The 17,592-nt window shown below is 36.6% G+C and overlaps 2 protein-coding genes and 1 long non-coding RNA gene across 3 annotated transcripts; 2 read left to right on the forward strand and 1 right to left on the reverse strand.

The window, feature by feature from the left end:
* Positions 1 to 293: 293 nt before the first annotated feature.
* Positions 294 to 2,723, reverse strand: LOC122302692 (myb-related protein 315-like). The gene is made up of 3 exons (XM_043114079.1): positions 1,381 to 2,723; positions 1,161 to 1,290; positions 294 to 991 (listed from the first exon to the last, which is right to left on the reverse strand). Exons 1-3 carry the CDS (start codon positions 1,511 to 1,513, stop codon positions 454 to 456), a joined length of 801 nt encoding a protein of 266 aa, XP_042970013.1. The 5' UTR covers positions 1,514 to 2,723; the 3' UTR covers positions 294 to 453.
* Positions 2,724 to 6,433: 3,710 nt separating this feature from the next.
* Positions 6,434 to 8,992, forward strand: LOC122302694 (glycosyltransferase family 92 protein RCOM_0530710-like). The gene is made up of 2 exons (XM_043114081.1): positions 6,434 to 7,010; positions 7,216 to 8,992. The coding sequence occupies exons 1-2, from the start codon at positions 6,878 to 6,880 to the stop codon at positions 8,829 to 8,831; spliced, it is 1,749 nt and encodes a 582-aa protein (XP_042970015.1). The 5' UTR covers positions 6,434 to 6,877; the 3' UTR covers positions 8,832 to 8,992.
* A 1,516-nt stretch (positions 8,993 to 10,508) lies between these two features.
* LOC122302695 lies at positions 10,509 to 16,104 on the forward strand. Its single transcript, XR_006240502.1, has 2 exons — positions 10,509 to 15,702; positions 15,903 to 16,104. It is a non-coding gene; the product is annotated as an uncharacterized LOC122302695 (long non-coding RNA).
* The last annotated feature ends 1,488 nt before the right edge of the window (positions 16,105 to 17,592 follow it).

The raw sequence follows: 17,592 nt of genomic DNA on the forward strand, positions 1-17,592 counted from the left end.
CCACTTTCTTAATCATTAAGTAAAATAAAAAATTATAAAAAAATCAAATAAAAAAAAAAGTAGTAAATAAGTAATAATGGAGTAGTAATGCTATCATTTTCCTATATATATATATACACACACACAACGAATATTGAAAGACCATAGTGTTGAAAAAAATGAACGCACTCAAGTGTCTCTCGTGTTTTGAGCATTTACTTTTTGTTAATATGATTTGGTGTGAGATCATTAATTCACCACATGAATTGGAAACGATATCGCGAACCAAAATTTAGAACAAATGGAAAGGACTGGCATGCAGTTCCTTACTTCATAGAAAGTCACTCAAAACATTCATCTTCACAATAACTACTTCTTCCAACAATTTTCTTGCTTAGTGTTCAAGAAACTAATTAAGACACTTTTCATCCAAAAAGAAACCGTAGATACTTGGGGGGACAGATGTGAGTGTGTTCATTTGCTGTTTTGCAGGAAGAAAAGTTCCTGTTCCGGATAATTGAAACCATCCCATGAGAGTACGGAATCCACACTTTCAACCCAGTGTTGTAAAGACTCTTCTTGAATAGAGGACGATTCACCCATAGAAGGGTTGCCATAATTTTCCAAGCTATAAGAAATTTTAGTGTTGGTTTCTTGGTGCATCCATGATCCAAAATCCAAGCCTCCCCACCAGATGTCATAACTGCTTAGTAGATCGTTTGTTTCATCCAAGATTAGCTTCACTTCATCCATTTTCTCCCCCGTTATTAAAGAATCTCTCTTGGCATGACTATCCATGGACTTAAATTCCTCACTTTTCTCTTGTCCTTTCGATGAACGTGACTCTATTGCTGTCTCATTTTTATCACCACTTATTCCCTTTTGCTCAATGGGCTCGTGAGTCACAGGGTCTAAGCTAAGTAGCTTTAATCTCTTCTTGATTCGTGTATTCCAATGATTCTTGATTTCATTATCTGTGCGGCCAGGAAAATGTGCAGCAATCTTAGACCACCTGCAGAAAGTTTTTAATCTTTTTAGGAGAAAAAACCAGCTTTGCCACTCAGTATCCTATGACATTGCTTATAGATACCATTGCCTTATATATCAGGCAAACTTTTATTTTTTTGGCCGGAAATCAAGGAACTGAGGAAGAAAGACATGCTATCTATAAGCATTCATACCTGTTACCCAGACGCGAATGAAGTTGAATTATTTCATTCTCTTCATTTTCAGTGAAACAACCTCTCTTAAGATCTGGCCTCAGATAATTTATCCATCTTAATCTGCAACTTTTCCCACATCTCAGCAAACCTTCATGATGGTGTACACAAATTAAATCAATATTTGAGAGCAAGAGGAGAGGGAAGGGGATCAGGGTCATATCGATCAAAACATACATACCTGCAAGTTTAGGAACCATTCTCCAGCAGTGGATGCCATTGTTGAGGATGAAGTTCATGAGCTTGTGATCTTCCTCAATTGTCCATGGACCTCTCTTCAATCCAATCTTATCACAACAAGGTTGCCTTCCCATTTTACAACTCCGGAGCTTGTGATCCTACCAAGCAAAAGTGAGGAAACCCCCCAGCCAGGCTATAGCGGGTCAGCAATCAAAGGCTTGCTTATATAAAGGAGCTTCTGGTCCAAAAAAAGATGCTGCCAGGTCATTCAGACATTTAAAAAACAGAGCAGGATGTTGTTCATGGAGGGAGATTAATGATTGAATGGAAAACCACTTTGAGTTTATTTCCAATAAAGCATTGAAGGTTTTGATTATATATTAGCCAGCACCCTTATGGAGACGATGGAAAAGGTCACGTTTTGAGAGACACCACAGAAAAGAACCAGACGTGGGTCGTCCTCGTTGACAAACTTCTTTTTTTCTTTTTCTATATTTTTGCTGCCAAAGTAGTCTTCCATTGGTTTTGTTCTACGCAGAGCCAAAAAAATAAATAATATCAAGAAAATTGATTAGACTCTTCGATTCTCTAAAGGCTGGCCAGTTTTTCCCCTTCTTTTGTTTGAAGGCTGGCCAGTTTTGTCGTTTGGAGGCAACTCTTCCCATTTTTTAGTTTGAAGAGTTAGATACCTTTCATCAAACATGTAAGTAACATAAAATTCGGACCGTGGATTCATTTGGAAGCGAGAAACTCAATAAATCCCAAGTACATTGGCTACACGACATGGTTCATTAATATTAGTATAAAGGAACCAATGTCCTCCCTATGAGACTGTAGGGTCATTACTTACAAATTAAGATGATTAAGCATGTGATGAATGACATAGCAAATACTCAATCACTCACATGACTTCTCTGCAGAACTTGATTTCCTTTCTGACCCTTGTTTTGGGAGGTTAAATAAATACCTTTCTTTTAGTTGGAATATATGCAAATCCCATAGTCATAGAACTATTAATTTCCCAATTGGAAATTAATATCAGACCCATCTCTATCCATGACATCTTCTTGGTACAAAAAATCGCAAAAAATAAGTAGATGATGTTGACCAAAGCACCCTAGAGTTAGAGGCCGGAGCATCTGGTATTCTGCCAATGCCCGAATGATCCTGCCCATATAGCAACTGCAGAGCCATAACAACAAAGAGTGCACGTAAGTTGTTGTTGATGTCTACCAAATACCCAGAACTAGAAGACAAGAAAGAAATTATTAGTGAATAAGCAAAGATGCTCATGAAATAATGGTGCTGACAAAAACATAGAGCGAAGAGGTTTCACAATAGCTTGAAGTTCACAATCATCACTATCTTTCGCCATAAAAAAATGAATTCCTTGAGGCTCCATTGCTTTCTGCAGATTAAAAAAGAAGAACAAAAGATTCACTTGAATACCAATAATATTGTATCTATCGAAATAGGCATCAGAAAGAGCATAAACTACTAATCGAAGCAGAATAATGCAAAACAAAAAGAAAAAATAAATATTTTTTGGGACCTTTCTGAGTCTCTGACTGACTGGAATTGTTTTTTGGGACACAAGTTTCACCTTTAACTGCTGCCAACGGATCATCTGCAGTGCTTGAATGCGTGCAATGGATGAAACAAAATTTTTCAGAGGCAGACGTGTAATTTCATGTACAAGTCTTAAATTAATAAGTTTCATATAATTTATTTGTAAAAAAATGAATTTCATTAATAAAGAATAATTTTTTTATACTTTTTTTTGAGGCGAGGTCCATTTTTTTACTACGGCTTATATAGAATTTGTGTATTTGATATTTTTACAAATCATTATTAGTTTTTGAAATATTATACCGTGTATAGTTTTTTTTTAAAAGAGTTTTGTTATATACAAATAAAGTCGCATACTAATCTGCATATTAATATTGATTTTTTCATACTTAAAAGTTAAATTAATACTATTTTTAATAAAATCTACTTTTTGACTAATTACATTAAATTGATGTACAGATTAATACATAATTATTCTTGTAACTAAATTTTTCTTTTTGAAAATCTTTCAAGAATATAAAACTGGAGGTGTGAATAGAAGAAATTTACATGCTTCAATAATACGTTGACACATATGCATTCAAGAAAAAGAAAAAGAGAACTGCCTCAATGTAAGTAGAACTCACACGATCTCCCACCATTGTCATCCTCTCTCTCTCTCTCTCTCTCTCTCTCCCCTCAAGCCAATCGAGGCCCACTTTCTCTCACCCCTCAGTCTCTCTCCCTACAAGCCATCATCCATCACTTTCTCTCAGCCATCAGTTTAGTGGTATCCGGACCTCAGTAAGTTGCTCAAGTGCTCCACCTAGTAGAGCATTTGATACATAACAACTATCCAAGTTACCAAGATCCAACTCGACATCAAGAAAAATAACCAGAGGTGAAAAATACCTTTTTGTCCACCCAATTTAGCAAATACAAGCTCTAACATTTTTGCTTAGTTTTCAGAATCAAATATTGAAATTCTTATCTGAGCACTTAGAATTAAAAAATGAATATTTTCTAGTTTATCAAATTCAAACGATTAGTTTGAAAAGAGTAGAAGGGGCATTATTGCCTTTTTCAAGTTTAGTGGAAGAATTTCAAAATATTTTGTTAAAGAGAAAGAAAACTTGTTCCGTTTTTCTCTTATAAATGATGACGTCAAATCAAACCTAGAGTAGTTATATTTTTCTCCTCTTGATATATAGACATATCAATATATTAATAGAGGGTGTAAATCTCCTCTATTCTCCCGTCTTATTTGAAGTTAAACTCAAAATATATCGATATTCCTAAAAGTACGTTAACTTCATATAGGACTTTTAGTTTTAGAGCTTCAATGCCGTTTATTAAAATCCTATCTTTTCTAGAAGTGATATAGTTATACAGAGTTAAAAGACATTTCATACTAATTGATTTAAAAATTGATATTATTTTATATAATATATTAAATTTATTTTATAATTTAACACGTTATTAAATAAATCAGTTTATAAATTTAATTTTATAAAAGTTTTTGTGATAAAAAATATTTCTATTTTATAAAAAAAAAAATGATAGCATTTTATATGCCCGTCCGAAAATGTTTCCAGAACCTTCTCAAAATCTGGACACTTTGCTTTATATGACGTGGCAGATTTAGGAGAATGTACTCTTTTGACTGGGACCCACGTCAGGGCAAAAGGAGTCCGCAATCCGAAGAAGATGGTGCAGCGTTGTAAAAAAAACTAATATTTATTTAATTAAAGAGGAGTGCACGAATGAGCAAGAAAGGTATCCAATACAGACACGCGTCAATGGCGAGATAACATATGAAAAATTATATTTACAGTCTATTTGTACGTGTAGATTTTTTATTAAAATAAAAAAATATTATTTTAAAATAAATATTTTAATAATTTTAAAAATTTTTAAAAATAAAATTATTTATAATTATATTACAATCTTTATGTACGTAGCATTGCTCATAATATATATGAGTTCCAGCTTTTATAGTTAATTTTGTGTATTTTTTATATATTTTATTAATATAAGTGATTAAAATAAAAATTTTATATTAAAAAAATACAATCACTTATATTAATAAAATATATAAAAAATACATAAAAATAAATATACTTAAAATTTTTAAATATATATATTTTGTGTGTGTTTTTCTCATTTCTTAAAATATTAAAGACAAAACAAAACATTTCAAATTATGAGTTTGTTAGGTGTTGATGCATTTTTTTAGTCATTAATACAATTGAATAATGCACGATAATGATTTGAATGTTGATACGATACTCATATGCTTATTTAGGAAATAAATATAAATAAAGCATATAAATTATAAATAAAAAGAGATATATAAATTTAAGAGATTATTACAAACATAAAGAGATTATACAAAATAAATTCATAAATTGATATAATTTCATGAAATCTATTATATCTACTATATAATAAAAGTAACTTTACAATCTAATGCATAATAATAAGACACGTCAATTTCTATATTTATTTTTGTATAATTTTTTTGTGACCAAAATCTACGTGCATTGATCATTAGGAGCTAAGTCCATTATATCAAGTGATTTTAAAAATGTCTCATGACCTCTCATATTTCTAAATTCAAAAGAGAAAACTAAATCCTAGAAAAGTTTAAAGAAGATGCTTAGCAATCTGGATAAAAGAGAGCCGAGAATATGTCTTGATTCGTAGAAATTCCTTCCCTCTTTAGATGGTTCATTCTCTTTCGGAGTAGTTGAATCCTTGTTTTAAGTAACTTTAGTCTTTAGTCAGTCGTCCGTCACAATGGACTTTCAATGGATTAGACATCTCATATAGCGTTTTTATCGGCACTAGTTGTTCATGAGTAGACAGCATTCAACCTCAAGCGTAAAAGCAAAATCCAACCAAAAATAGCATCGTGGATTTTATGGAAGTTTCTATTTATTTTGTGGGCCAAACAAAGAAATCTTCATTGGACATTCCTTAATTATTTAAAAAAAAAAATGTCAGATTTATCTTACACTTCCATATATATGAAATTAAATTTACAACATCTTTTGTTGTCTTACATTTAGTAGTATTAGAAGGATCTCTGTCCAAACAAAAACAAAAAAATGTTCTCTCCACTATTGAGTTTGAATTGAGAAAAACTAGATACATGAATTGAAGGATTCTTTTTTTTTTTTTTTTTTTTTAATAATGTTTAAGTATATCTTAAAATGTGAGAAACTCTTGAATGGACAAAATACAAAATTTTAAATAATATATAATTAAGATCTATTTAAATATAAGAAGTGTTTTATCTCATTTTATTATTATAATTTTTCTTAAATTTATATATAATTTAAAATTTTTAAATAATAATATTAAAAAATAATATTTTATTCTGATCCAAATTTATCGTATTTTGTGAGAGTATGGGAGCATTTCTCAAGCAATTAACAGTTTTTCTTATTTCTTTCTTTTCTCACTGGCAAAGGACTAGACAGTCCTTGAATGGTTATGAAGTGTCGTGACATGGTTGGCGGATCAGCTTTTTGGCAAACAAAGCAGGGAGTAGCGGATTGGCACGGAACTGACGCTTTAACGACCGCATATAACCGACACAGCCGGCGGAAACAGCAAAAATTATGATCGGATGTGGTCGTCCCTTCTCTCCCATCATCAACCCGTAATAGCACCTCCGATTTTCTCTCTCTATCCCTTTCACCATCCACCATCTCCCTATCTTCCACTCTCTCACGCGCACGTACACATTCTTTCCTCAGAGGTTTCGAGCATCCCGGAGAAAGTTTCTTTCTTCTTGTTTTTTTTTTTTTTTTGTTGTTGTTGTTTTTGGTTTGAAAGGAAGTTAAAAATCCACTACGCCGAACGAAATCTAATGAATGAGAGGGAAGAAGAGGTACTTCTCGTGGAACCTTGCGGTGTCTCTGTAGTTGGCAGCGCAGGCGGCAATGAAGGATCGTGGTAAGAAACACCGCGACGTCGTTTCTTGGAGCAGGTTCTTCTGGTGCACCCTCTTCGTTATCTTCTCTTGCGTCCTCTTCACTGGCTTCACCTTCTCAACTTTCCGCCTCCTCTTTGGAGGTACTGTGACTTATTTATTTAAAAAAATATATATGCCATTCATCTTATTTCTTTTCATTTATCGTGATCTGATTTGGTTCTCTTTGTTAACTTTTAGTTTTATTCGACGATAGTGCTGAGTTCTTCTAAAACAGAAATAAATGAAGTAGTACTAGTAAATATAGATTGGAATAACTACTTTCATTACTTCGTATCATCTGAACAGAAACGTTTCGACCAGCGCTGGTCTTTAAATGGCCAGCTCCTGCGATGGAATCCATTTCCGGTGCATCTCCGATCACTCGGTCCATCTCAATTCGAGAGACGGTTATGCTTCCAGACCAGGCTCTTATCTTCCTGAATTACCTTCCCTCGGCTCGGTTATTTACCAAAGAGGACCTTGACTGTGTTTATTTATCGGTCGAATCGTCGCAGAGACAGCTGAGGAAGCCGCCGGTGGACGTGGAAGGCGGCTGGGATCGAGATAACCAGATCGTACGGTGCCCGCGCCAGCCACGAGGCTTCACGGTCTCGCTTGCCTTAAAATCGAGCGGCCACGTCCCACCACCAGTGCCCTCGCACAGGTGGGACTCGCTCGCGTACGAAGCCATGATCGATCGGGACAACACCACGATCGTGTTCGTGAAGGGCCTTAATCTACGGCCCGAAAGGCTCTCCAATGTTTCGAGATTCGAGTGCGTGTACGGCTGGGATTTCAGGAGACCAAAGTTTTTACTAAGGTCCGACGTCGTATCGATCGCGCAGGAGATTGTACGGTGCAAAACCCCCTTGAGCGTTCTGAACAGCCCACGTAGGATGAGCACGAGCAACAATTCTGTGAAGGTCTCAGTCAGACTGAAAGGGAGAGGAATCTTCCGCTCCATAGCCCGACCTGGGTCGGGGCTCCGCCCTGGAAACGACCCGTATACCCGAAAACAGTACGAGATGTGTGTATGCACCATGCTGCGCAACCAAGCACGGTTCTTGAAAGAATGGGTGATGTACCATGCCCGAATAGGGGTGCAACGATGGTTTATCTACGACAACAACAGTGACGACGACATCGAAGAAGTCATTAATAATGTCGTGGACATGTTATCCAAGACCAAGGATATAGACAAGGAAGTCAGTTACAACATTACCAGGCACGTGTGGCCATGGATCAAGACCCAGGAAGCTGGGTTCTCCCATTGTGCATTACGGGCAAGGGACACGTGCGAGTGGGTTGGGTTTATTGATGTGGACGAGTTCTTTTACTTACCATCAGGTCTGGTGCTGCACGATGTGTTACAAAACCAATCGAGGTACAGCTATGTTGGAGAGGTGCGTGTGTCGTGCTACAGTTTTGGGCCATCGAGTCTCAAACATGTTCCAGAACAGGGGGTGACTGCCGGATACAATTGTCGGCTGGCGGCACCGGAGAGGCACAAGAGTATAGTGAAGCCGGAGGCATTGAACTCCACATTGATAAATGTGGTGCACCATTTTCATCTCAGGAAGGGTTTTGAGTATGTGAATGTGGACAAGGGCGTGATGGTAATTAATCACTACAAGTACCAAGTTTGGCAAGTTTTTAAGGAGAAATTCTATAGGAGAGTGGCTACTTATGTGGCTGATTGGCAGGATGACCAAAATGCTGGGTCCAAGGATCGAGCCCCTGGTCTGGGAACTAGAGCCGTCCAACCGCCGGATTGGTCGAGCCGGTTTTGTGAGGTCACGGACAATGGCCTCAGGAATCAGGTATTGAGAATCTTTGCAGACCCAGAAACACAAACTTTGCCTTGGCAAGAGGTGGGTGAGCAAGGCAATCATAGAAAATCGAGGTATAAAAGAAAAGGATAGTAAAGTTTATGACTTTTGTAAGATACATATAATGTTTCTAGTTTTTGTATTTTTTAGTACTGGTTTTTTATAAAGAAATTATATGTTGTAAACAAATTCTTTTGTAGAGACTCAAATAGAGGCAATTTAGAAATGAGACTATGACATACATACTCGAGAGATCTTCATGACTGACTTGATTGGAATTTTATTTTGTTCTCTTTATACTCCACAATTTCGTGGAGTGATGGGATGCCTGTTAAGCACCATTTCCATGGCTGCTAATTTGAAAACAGAAGCATACTGAGGAAGATTGAGGACAGGAAGTTGGGGAGAATTCTTAAGGATGTTCATTCTTGCTAGAAAAAGCAACCACCATTCATCCCACTTCAACATATTTGTAAAAAGCAGAACTTGCATAATTTAACTAGTTGGGAAACTTTCTTTTGAATCATATTTTATTTTTACTAAAACGCAACATACTCTATTTATCCAGTATGTTTTGATCATTCTAATCACTCTTCCTCTGGAGGAAAATCTATTTACAAGTCTGCTTTTGATATACTCAAGATGGCACTAGTGTGATCAGTCTCGTGTCGTTGATGAAAATTTTTTAGTATTTTAATGTTTTTATAAGAGTAATGCTATGGACAAGTCTCAAATGTATAAAATTTACATAAATCTTTTGTAAAAAAGACGAAAAAAAGTAAGTAAAATTCATTTTTTGCATAGTGAAATTCACTTTTTATAAGGGAAATGATTTAAGAGTGGGTCTTAAGAAAAACTACCAGATGTTTTTTTTTTCTTTACTAATGGTTAAAAAAGTATTTTTTAAAGAGTTTTTTCTTAAAAAAATATTGAAGGAATTTGAAAAGGTTTGATTTTTTTTTTTTCCCTACTGGTGACTTTTCTCAAAATCAACTCTCAGTGAGTATAGCAATGTTGTTTCATAAAATGCATGCAGTGAGATTTGTGCATTTAAAATTTGCGTATATCATTATTCTGTATAAAATATATATTTTTTAAATAAAATAATAAAAATGACAAATCATATATTAATATATAGTATAGAGGATGATAAGTAAAATTTTTCTTTTTAAAATTATAAAAATATCCCTTTCAAAATCATCTTTTTTTTTTTTTTTCATTTAATGCAAATAAAATTTCTCTTCTAACTATAACAAGTTACACAACATCGGTGGACCACAATCCCACGGTGAGAGATCAACGGTTGGAGCTTATACAACAATCAATATCGTCTTTATACACTTCTTTACGAACTTCCGTATTCTTTTTTATAGTAAAATATTATTTCATTCATTTATCAAATGAACAATTACAATTTTTAACTTGAAAAATATAAGTCAAATTTTAATATTTTTTTATTCTCCAATTTATAAATTTTTGTATAGTTGACAAGATCTTATCCAATGCCTTTAAATAAGACTAGCCATCTGAGAGGTAAAACTTTTTCTTAGATCACCGTCTAAGACAGTCCACACAACTCCTCCTCTCATGGAGTTGAGTATAAACTCTACGAACCTAGATCCTAGAGATAATATTTTTTTAATAGTATCTAAAACAAAATAAATAAATAAAAATCACTCAATACACAGAAAAAACTAGGCCGATGGACCGAAGAAAAAGACTTTGGGCCCAGCCCAAACAAAAAAAAGTCCAGCTTGTTTGCAAGTGAGAAGGCTCTTAGGGTTTCATCTCCATCGTTTTCGCCGCCCCCTTCCACCTTCTCATTCACGGCTTGATTCGTACGCCGTTGGTCTCTCAGTGCTTGAAGCAAGCACGCTTCTTTTGCAGAGGTAGCACGGCTTGATTCAGTGCTCTCATCGGATGCATGCATGCAAAGTGCAAACCTTTCTACTACCATAGAACCAGCCCAATGCCAGCACCAGCACCAGCACCGCCACCCAGTGGACACCAACCGGACCCACCAAAACCGAAAGCCAACAACCTTAACAACGAAGCTCACAAACCAAAAAACAAGAAAACGAAACAAGACCGAAACGAAAAGCTGGGAGCCGTCAGCACCGCTACCCCCCTCTCCGACCTCCATCCATGTGAACGCCTGCACCCCAGATCGGCTCATCCACAATGCACCTTCGAAAGCCTTCCGAAAAAACCTTCCTCTGTTTTCCTTGGACGAAACAGGGCACCATGCACCTCAGTATGCATCGTCCCTTCCTCGGTTCTCCTTGGCTAAATAGATCCACCCATGCACATCAGTGTGCATCCAACCCTTCCTTCTGTTTGAACCGGCGAGAGTACATTCCAACGTGCATGTCTTCCTTCATACATCTGAGAGCTAACGCCACACATACGGTCGGAAACACCGGACAGGTTCGTGGATTTTCAACCACCCATAACCATGGCCATAGGAAGCCGAGATCCTCCTCCTCCATCGAGCTAAATCTCCCCGAACAGCTGCGTGATTTGTTATGGAGGACGACTCGGGAACCAAGCCGGGTGGTGGTTTTTCAACCCACCAAAATTACAGCCCACTACTTTTATTAACAAAACCAAAACCAAAACTCAGGAAAATAGAGAGAAACTGGGAAGCAAGGAAACAAAAAACCAGAAAATAGCAAAACAAAAACAGAATAAAGAGAGAGAGAGAGGAGGGAGGGAGGAGCCGAGCCTCGGATGGTTTCCTGAACTTGTTTCCTATAGAAAAGGGAGAGTTTCTCTCGTATTCATATATAGCATTTAAGAAGCCAAAACAGCATCCAATTCGAAAAAATCGACCCGTTGGAAAATATTATGCCCTGCTTCCTTCAAGCCTTTTTTTCCTGTGCCAAAAACAAGCAATTTCTCTAATCTTATACAAAGATGTTTAGTCCGAGAAACGCAGTTGAAAATGGGCAAAACGCGGATTTTATATTCAGCCCCAGGTTCAAGTCTGTAGCTGCCATGTCCGGTTGGGATGCAGAGAGCCTTTTGGCTGCGAGTCTCGTGGAGGACACCCCCGATCGACAATCAAAGTGCTGGAAACTCTCCGATTCACAGTTCAAGTCCCCACCCAGCAACTCAAGAAGGTACAATGCCCACAAATCCAACCCCATTTTAACACCTTTCGTCTTTATTTTCTTTTTTGCTTTAATTCCAGACTTTTTATATTTGGTTTGATTGGTGGGAAGTTTATATTAACGGCTACATGTTTATGAAAATTTACATCCCTTGATTGATCTTCCAGAAAATCATTCTGTTCATAATCATTCTTCTATTTTATGGAAACTTTCTAAAATTTCATTGTATAGCTTTTTGTTCCATTCTTGTAGTATGATAATATAGGATCTATTTCTCAAACCTTCAACTTTAAATGAATATGGTATCAAAGCAATTTTGATCCTGTTATTCTTCTTTTCCTCACATTGATTTGCTCTTCTTCTTCCTATTTCCTATGACAAATTCACACGTGTCCGTCAAAAACTCTTTTGCGACTACCATATACCATTAGTCCATACTATCTTTATTATTTAGATCATCTAGGATTTATTTTAGTTTCCCGTTCATTAACTTTGGATAATTATTCCACCTGGAGTCGAGCCATGCGAATGGCTTAAGTGTAAAAAATAAATTGGATTTTATAGACCAAATAATTACTAAACCAGACCCAACCAAGTATCTAGATGAATTTGCATCATGACAACGATGCAAGGACATCGTTCTTTTTTGGATTCTCAATTTATTTGATGCCAATCTTGCCACTAGTGTCACCTACATTGATTCTGCCTCTAATTTATGGGTTGACTTGAAAGAAAATTTTTCTCAAAGTAACGCTCTGCTCCTTTATCAAATCCAACGGGCCATTTCTTTCTTACGACAAGACGAGTCTTCTATGATAGTTTATTTTAACAAGTTTAAGGAGTATAGGGATGAGTTGACATCTTATTCACCATTACCTCCATGTAATTGTGGGGGCAATGAAAACTCTCCATGACCGTGATCAAGAAGAAAAAGTTCTTCAATTCCTTATGGGACTCCACGACTCCTATACTGTTATTCGTGGACAGATTTTGCTAATGAATCCTCTCCTTCCTCTTCATAGATCTTATGCCCTAGTCCTCAAAGAAGAAAACCAACGAGAGATCACCAATTCTCTATATAGTTCTGATAGCATGACCCTTGCTGTGAATCAATCTTTTTTGAGGTCACATTATGCCTCAAATTCCAATAGGAATGGTCAAGTCGTGGAAAACGTAAAGATTAAACATGTGATTATTGTCGCAAATTTGGACTTTCTGGACTTGGTCACTCCATTGATCGATGCTATGAGAAGATGGCTTAGCACCAAGAACACATTTGGTGGAAGTATCACCATTTGATTTATGCAAACGATGGCCCGATGGATAACTGTGTAATCGATAACATCGATCAATGGAGTGACCAAGTCCAGGAAGTCCAAGTTTGCGACAATGATTACATGTTCGATCTTTACCTTTTCCACGACCCCAACCATTCCCATTGGAATTTGAGGCATAACTTAATCTCGAAAAAGATAGATTCATAGCAAGGGTCATGCCATCAGAACTATGGAGAGAATTGGTAAATCTAATTTGGTTTTCTTCTTGGAGGACTAGTGCCTAAGAACTATGAAGAGGAGGGAGATGATTTATCAGTAAAATCTGTCCACGGACAGCAGCATAGGAGTCGTAGAGTCCCATAAGGAATTGAAGAACTTTTTCTTCCTTATCACAATCATGGAGAGTTTTCATTGCCCCACAATTACATGGAGGCAATGGTGAATAAGATGTCAACTCATCCCAATACCCATTCAGCTTGCTCAAATAAACTGCTACAGAAAACTGGTCTTGTAGTAAGGAAGAAATGACCCGTCAAATTTGATAAAGGCGTAGAGCGTTACTTTGAGAAAATCTTTATTTCAAGTCGGCCCATAAATCAGAGGCAGAATCAGTGTAAGTAACACTAGTGGTAAGATCAACATCGACTGAATTGAGAATCCAAGATAGAACCAAGTCATTGCATCGTTGCCATGATGCAAATTCATCTTGGTACTTGGTTGGGTCTGGTCTAGCAATTATTTGGTCTATAAGACCCAATTTATTTTTTACACTTAAGGTCATTCGCATGACTCAACTCCAAGTGGAATAATTTTTCCCAGTTAATGAACAGGAAACTAAAATAATGCCTAGATGATCTGAACTATGAAGATGGTATGGACTGATGGTATGGTTAGTTGCAGAAGAGTTTTCGAGAGACACATATGGATTTGCCATGGGAAATAGGAAGAAGAAGAATGTGAGAAAAGAAGAATAACAGGATCAGAATTGCTCTAATGCCATATTCATTGAAAGTTAAAGGTTTGAGAAACAAATCCCATATGATCAGACTACAAGAAGGAAACAAAAAGCGATATAGGGAAATTTTAGAAACCTTCTATAAGAGAGGAGAATGGTTCTGGACAAAGTGATTTACAGGGAGATAAATCAGGGGAAGTAAATTCCCATAAACGTGTAGCCGTTAACATGAACTTCCCACTTATCAAACCAAATATAAAAAAAATCTTGGAATTAAAGCAAAAAAGAAAATAAAGACGAAAGGTTTTAAAATGGGGTTGGATTTCATGTGAGCATTGTACCTTTTTTAATTTCTGGGTGGGGTCTTGAACTGTGAATCGAAGAGTTTCTGGAACTTCGATTGTCGATTAGGGGTGTCCTCCCCGACAAGACTCGCAACCAGAAGGCTCTCTTCATCCCAACCAGCCATGGTAGCCACATACTTGAATCTGGGGCTAAATAATCCGCGTTTTGCCCATTTTCAATTGCATTTCTCAATCTCTCACCGTGGGATTGTGGTCCGCCGATGTTGTGTAACTTGTTATAGTTACAAGAGAAATTCTATTTGCATTAAATGAAAAAAAAAAAAAAAGATTATTTTGAGAGGGATATTTTTATAATTTTAAAAAGAGAAATTTTACTTATCATCCTTTACACTACATATCAATATATGGTTTGTCATTTTTATTATTTTATTTAAACAAATATATTTATATAAAATAATAATATATACAAGTTTTAAATGTACAAATCTCACTGCATGCATTTTATGAAAGGGCATTACTACACTCACTCAGAGCTGATTTCGAGAAAAGTCTCCAATGGTGAAAATCATTCCAAGAACCACAGCTTTGCTAACAGAATCCTGCATTCAAGTGACATTATTTACAGGTGAAAAGTTGTAATGATGGGAAGGAGCAAAACTTTATACAGTTGTATCTGTGGCGTTTATAGGAGGCTGGGTCCTTTTTTTCATGTGTTGGGGCCATATTGTGACATTTAGTTGACATTTTTGAGCAACTTGTCTTAAAATCAATGGAGGAAAGCCGCTTGTCTTCCCATTGGGAGCAGAGTGTGGGCTTGTGAAGTGTGCTCTTAGCAGAGAAGAATGTTATAGTTTGGGATTGTAGATATCTTATTTGTAACATTTGTAGAAAGTTTGAAACCAACCCTCACGCCTACCAAGATGCTTTTATTTGTAGTGTATTTAAGAGTCCCTCTTTAGCTGTTTTTGAAGTTCCAATCTTTGCAACATAGTGAATCATGGTTTTATTGGGAGAAAACTTGGAAATACCACTCTGCTTTTACCAATATTATTCTTTAACTCAGTGTGAATAGACTAAATGATACTACGCCACTTTTGTTTATGGAAATTGAACAAAAAATATGTTTTCTTTGAGCACCTTGACATTTTCTTTTATTCTGTATATTAGTCATTTGTCTGATCCCAAGTCTAAAACTTCATCTGCTGAATGGTAGGAAGTGTTGTTTTTTACAGGTGGGAGGTGTGGGAAGGAAAAATTAGCTTTGGATCTTTTCACTGGTTTATTAATCTCTCCTCCCGTTTTTCCTCGTTAAAGGTAACTACATATCTCTGATACAATGTGCAATTAATGGATTCTGGTGGACTGGACTAAAATATCTTTTGTGTCATCATGTTGTTGTCTTCACTGCTGCCCGGCCCAGAAAATTTATATCCCGGTCACTTTGTTTCCTTTCCCTTTATGTTTTTGGGCAAATGTTAACTTCTCGATTTTGATCTAATCCAATCATAAAACAGGTGGTAAGGGTTCTAAGAGTCAATCCCTTACTTGTTACAGCACTCACTGCAGTTATTTTGGTATGCTTGGTTCACCCAGCACTAGGACTCTGTGCAGGTAATGTTCAAGTTTAAATTCCTTCTTGGTTTTCTTATGGTGTGATGTGTCAATCATTGAAATAAAGACGTGAGCTTCAAATTTGTGGATTTGGTTAACTGCCAAGCAGAGTTTGTAGTAAAAATGCCATCCGAAGCTTGTAGTAAAAATACCATCCGACTTTGGCTGCCAAATTAAAATATCTTTGCCGTCTCGCCTTCTACCCTTCCATGCTAGAATTTTTTTGACCCACGCCGCAGGTAACAAAGCTTGCAATCCATTATTGCTTAAAAGATCACCAACCTTCAGCTTTGCATCACCCACCACTGCTTGAGAGTCAGCAATGGCACCCTCTCCCAGCCAATTATCATACCAAAAATGTATCTTGCCACGTCGAACCATATATCTTGAATATCTGACAACCAGAGGCATCGCCTCCATAACCCCCTTCCAGAATCTGGAACCTCGCAAACTAACAGCAGCAGGGTGATTATTACCAACATATTTTGCTATAAAAAACTTTGACCAGAGAGAATTCCCCACAAGTAATTTCCATGCAAATTTCATAACCAGAGACGTTTGGACTTCAGAGAGACCTCAAATGCCCAAACCACCCTCCTCTACGGGAAAATAAATATTTCTCCAAGCCACCAATTTCCTCTTTTTTCTATCCTCCCCGGAATTCCAAAGAAGATTGGAGAAAATAGAGTTAAGAGATTTACAAACCCCCTTTGGCAAGTTGATCACTGATAAAATATGAATAGGCATGCTCCATAAAACATGCTTGATGATAGTAATTTTTCCCCCGAAAGATAAAATTTTACTCTTTCATCTGACCAACTTCTTCTGAATTTTTTAAATCAACCGATTAAATAACCGAATGGTCATCCCTCCCACATGCAAAGGCATCCCCAAATAAATACAAGCCCACCGTCCCTCCACAAAGCCAGTTTGCCGTAAACACCTTTAGTTTCCTACTAAGGGGAAATTTTGAGGAAAAGAAAATAAATGATTTGCTAGGACTTACCTGTTGGCCAGAAATAACTTCGTACGCATGTAACGTGTTCTTCAAGTGCCGAACAAATTGTTTTCCCCCATTGGCGAAGATAAGTATGTCATCAGCATAAAACAAATGACTAATCAAGGTACTTCCTTACGCAATGAACAGCTTCACCTTCTACTTTTGGAAAGCCTCTCGGTTCATACAAGAGAGAAGTTCTTGAGATAAAATAAAGAGATACGGAGATAAATGATCGCCTTGATGAAAACCCGAGAAGGTTTGAAAAAAGCTTTAGTTGAACCATTCAGTGTAATCGAGCAGATTAGAGAATAAATACAATTGAAAATAAGTCCTCTCCAATTTCTGAAAAACCCAAACGTCTCGTCACCTCCAACAAAAATTTCCATCTAACCCGATCATATGCCTTTGCCATATCAATTTTAATCATCATATTTCCTCCTCGAACTTTCTTATTACTGCCTTGAACTAGTTCTTGCACAATCGCAATGTTGTCAAAAATACTACGCCCCTTCAAAAACGCGGATTGCTCTTCAGAGATGATGTTGCCCATAATCAGCGTCAGCCTTGTAACCATGATCTTTGCCAGAATTTTG

The sequence above is a fragment of the Carya illinoinensis genome, chromosome 3 (genome assembly GCF_018687715.1).
Source record: "Carya illinoinensis cultivar Pawnee chromosome 3, C.illinoinensisPawnee_v1, whole genome shotgun sequence".
Classification (NCBI taxonomy): domain Eukaryota; kingdom Viridiplantae; phylum Streptophyta; class Magnoliopsida; order Fagales; family Juglandaceae; genus Carya; species Carya illinoinensis.

What these genes read in the sequence shown, in the direction of transcription:
- LOC122302692 (XM_043114079.1), bottom strand. Translation starts at nt 1,513, where the DNA reads ATGGGAAGGCAACCTTGTTGTGATAAGATTGGATTGAAGAGAGGTCCA. An exon ending in AATGGTTCCTAAACTTGCAG is followed by an intron (nt 1,291 to 1,380) that starts GTATGTATGTTT and finishes ACCATCATGAAG; the next exon opens with GTTTGCTGAGATGTGGGAAA. An exon ending in CATTCGCGTCTGGGTAACAG is followed by an intron (nt 992 to 1,160) that starts GTATGAATGCTT and finishes AACTTTCTGCAG; the next exon opens with GTGGTCTAAGATTGCTGCAC.
- LOC122302694 (XM_043114081.1), top strand. Translation starts at nt 6,878, where the DNA reads ATGAAGGATCGTGGTAAGAAACACCGCGACGTCGTTTCTTGGAGCAGG. An exon ending in TTTCCGCCTCCTCTTTGGAG is followed by an intron (nt 7,011 to 7,215) that starts GTACTGTGACTT and finishes TCATCTGAACAG; the next exon opens with AAACGTTTCGACCAGCGCTG.